This window comes from Hylaeus volcanicus, chromosome 3, assembly GCF_026283585.1.
Source record: "Hylaeus volcanicus isolate JK05 chromosome 3, UHH_iyHylVolc1.0_haploid, whole genome shotgun sequence".
Taxonomy (NCBI): Eukaryota; Metazoa; Arthropoda; class Insecta; order Hymenoptera; family Colletidae; genus Hylaeus; species Hylaeus volcanicus.
The window spans coordinates 10,567,704-10,570,873 of record NC_071978.1 but is presented as its reverse complement, the minus strand read 5'-3'; the positions used below and the strand labels follow the sequence as shown (position 1 = coordinate 10,570,873).

Sequence of the window (3,170 nt, the reverse complement as noted above, 5' to 3'; positions counted from 1 at the left end):
TGTGCGAGGAAGTACGAGAAACCCGGAAAAGAAAGTAAACGAATTCAAGGGATATATCAGTTATGCAAACTGCGTTATCGGTACCGATGCACGTACACTCGATAAGTATATACAAAGTAACCAATCGTTCTTCTTAAATATCGATCAAAGAAATTTTCAGTTCGAAAGACAAGTTAAGAACCCATAATTACGTGTCAAATTAGAATTACAGGTATATCGAGCTTAGGGAAGTCGATACTTTCTGCGATTGCAGAGGACGGCTAGGACTGCTTGTCGAATTTTCCTGAATTCGAGTATTCAAATATTTCGCTGATTTAAATGTGAGTATAAGTCAAGTGCTTGAGTATTGGTATAAGTACTCGTTAAGTGCTTGAATAATTGTAGTATTTGAATAGTGTGATGTGAAGTGTAATAATTCTGATAGAAATAATATACGTGCATTTTTATATTATTGTATACTTTCTTTACTCTGTTACGTGTCTTTGATATATTTTTAAGGAAAGACTTATTCATTGAATTTTTCAAAACATACGATGATATAATCTCGTGTAGATAAAATCAAATAGAATAATCATCCCATATTTTGGAATTCCTCTAGGAGTGTATTTAAATTTAGGCTAACACATGTATCAATGTAATATAACGTTCTAGAATGAATTAATATCAAGTTCGAAATTAATATTGAATACTAAAATTAATCAAAATGGTCTCTTGTAAAAAAGAAACATTTAAATTATTATGCAAAATATACTTAAATCCATTTTGCTGTAATATTCGAATATTATTACTCGAATACTGAAATTTTCAAAGTATATTCGCAACACTTCGATACTTATCAAATATTCGAAGAGCCCTAGCCCAATTTTGGACCCACTTTCTTGCTGCGTCGATTCTCTCATTTCATCGTCGATGAGACTTATTTTTTTCTTTCCTTTTTTGCCAGAGGGCAGCGAGTCGGTATTTACAAATTTCGAAGAGCAGAGGGGGACGTTATTTACAATGATTCCCGGCGACATCGAATCGGCGCACGCCATCGAGTTCCCGCGATTTGGATCGGTGAGCACAACTTGACTTTCACTCTGGACAGTGTGCTTTCGCGTCGCTGTACCTCGATCGCCTTGGATCTTTCTTCTTCTTTGTCTTGGCCCTCGTTACCTCGAGAAAGCATTCTGTTATACTCATTCCGCGGGCCTCGAAGGTATGCAAAGAAATTGAGCGTAAACCGTTACCCCGTTATAATTAAACGTTATCTCACGCCTAGTTTCATTGTCGAGGAATGCGTGTGCTTAGAATGGTGAACGCGCAATTATTAAACAAGTTTTAGAAAAGACAAGTCGTAAATTATAATAATTATAGAAAACCACTTCATTAGGAAAGTTCACATTGAGGTAATGGAATTAATTTTCTTTGTTTAAACTGAAGAATACATTTCTGATTCAAATGTAATTCGATTTTCGTTGAAGTAATTAATGGTTTAAATTATGTATATGGCTTTAATGATGGCAACGAATTTACCCCAATTTCTTCGACGCCTCGTAGACTTGAGATGCAATCGAACTTCCCATTCTTAACACGTTGACTGCCAGACTGACATGTAAAAATTCCTACGAGAATACAATTTTGTTCTTACACATTTAGATATTATGTAATCCAACATTTGTGCTTATTTAGTGCTTATTTTTGCAACTCCTTTAGAATTTACCAATCCTATCCAGATTTATATTCTTTAATACATCACCTTCAGAATTAATTAATTTAATTCTTTGATGAAAGTCCTTGTCACCCTTATGTAGGTTACGTGCGATCAACGTGTTAAAGAAAATGGTATACAATAAAATGCCGCAGTGTCAGCGATCGATTGGCTGTCCGTTGACAGCGAACCACCTAAACTAACAAATTATCGTCCTGACAGGCTGGCCCCATGCTCGGCCAATTGCAAGCGCCGGCGCCGTTGTCGAACGTCAGGTGAACCGGACAGTTGAACACGTGAAGCGTGAACTTCTTCTTCCATTCGTCCCAGTGGCAAGCGTAGAACTTGTTGCAGAAGTTAGGATGTCGGAACAAGCCAGGTCTGGCGCAGTTGGTGGCACCCTCGAGGACCTCTTCGGAGTCTCGAAGTCCTCCAGGTCCGTAGCGATCGAAAGAGGCGCCGCCAGTGCTGACAGAGTTCGTGGTGGCTCCATTATTGTTCAAACTCTTACCAGACCTGAAATTGCTCGCTAAGCCTCGACTGGAAGTTCCTCCGATGAGGTTCTGCGGTGATAACGGGACGTTAACACGGAATCCCGAGTCCGGAGTCACGCTTGGCAGATAAGCTGTCGAAGGTTTCTCTCGAATCTGAGAAACTGTAGAGTACTGGAAGCCAGGAGCTGGCGTTTCCTCCGTCCAGATTTTAAGTGGCCCTTTCGACGAGGACTCGTAATTGGTCACGTAATCGTCGTCCTCGTAGGACACATCCTTCTCGAGATCCACGTAGATCTCGGAATCGTCGTAGTTGGAGAGGTCCACTTTGCCTCTGGACGAGTTTATCAGTTTGGAGCCTGGTCCTCGGAGATTGGCGAAGGGATCTCCCTTGCAGGTGCACTCGGCTCCGAGCTTGCCAAGAAGAAGAGGATGAAGATCGCTCCACTTCACGATTACCTTACTCTTTCCTACGGCTGTGGACTTGGCAGTAGTTTGGTATGAAACGATGGTAGAAGGTGTCGAGTAACCACGCGAGAGAGACGACTGCGATTTTCCGAATGGTGCCGACGTCGATGAGCCGTAACTTTGTCCGAAAGTCGACAAGGAGGACGTCTGACTCTTGGAGAAATCTCCTCGAGCGTTCGAGGTACTTTGTATTGGCGTGTACACGTCGTATTGGCTTGGGACGTACTTCGTGCTGCCTCTGTAATTTGTGACTAATTTTCCAACTTCGTCTCTGGATATGTCCACGCCTGACGGGGAACCACCGGATTGAGTCACGGGTGTGAGCGGTGTTGATTGCTGATAAGTGATGTCAGGAGTTGTGAATGGTTTTCTGTAGGTCACTCCGACGCCTGGGGAGTTGTAATCGGTTGGCAAGTATTGAGTCTGAAATTGAAAATACATTTCATTGTTTATGGGTTTCATTTAGAGACTTTAATGGGTGTTGAAGGGGAAACATTCTAGAATTTCCTGTTTCGTATGTA

General features: G+C 41.4%; 1 protein-coding gene across 2 annotated transcripts in view; it reads right to left on the bottom strand.

Moving 5' to 3' along the window:
* Positions 1–916: 916 nt before the first annotated feature.
* Positions 917–3,170, bottom strand: part of LOC128873308 (hornerin-like) — a 26,307-nt gene continuing 24,053 nt past the window's right edge. For both annotated transcript variants that reach the window (XM_054116797.1, XM_054116798.1), the window contains exon 14: positions 917–3,072. In XM_054116797.1, coding sequence (XP_053972772.1) covers positions 1,885–3,072 — 1,188 coding nt within the window. In that variant the 3' untranslated portion in view covers positions 917–1,884. The remainder of the gene's footprint in view (positions 3,073–3,170) is intronic.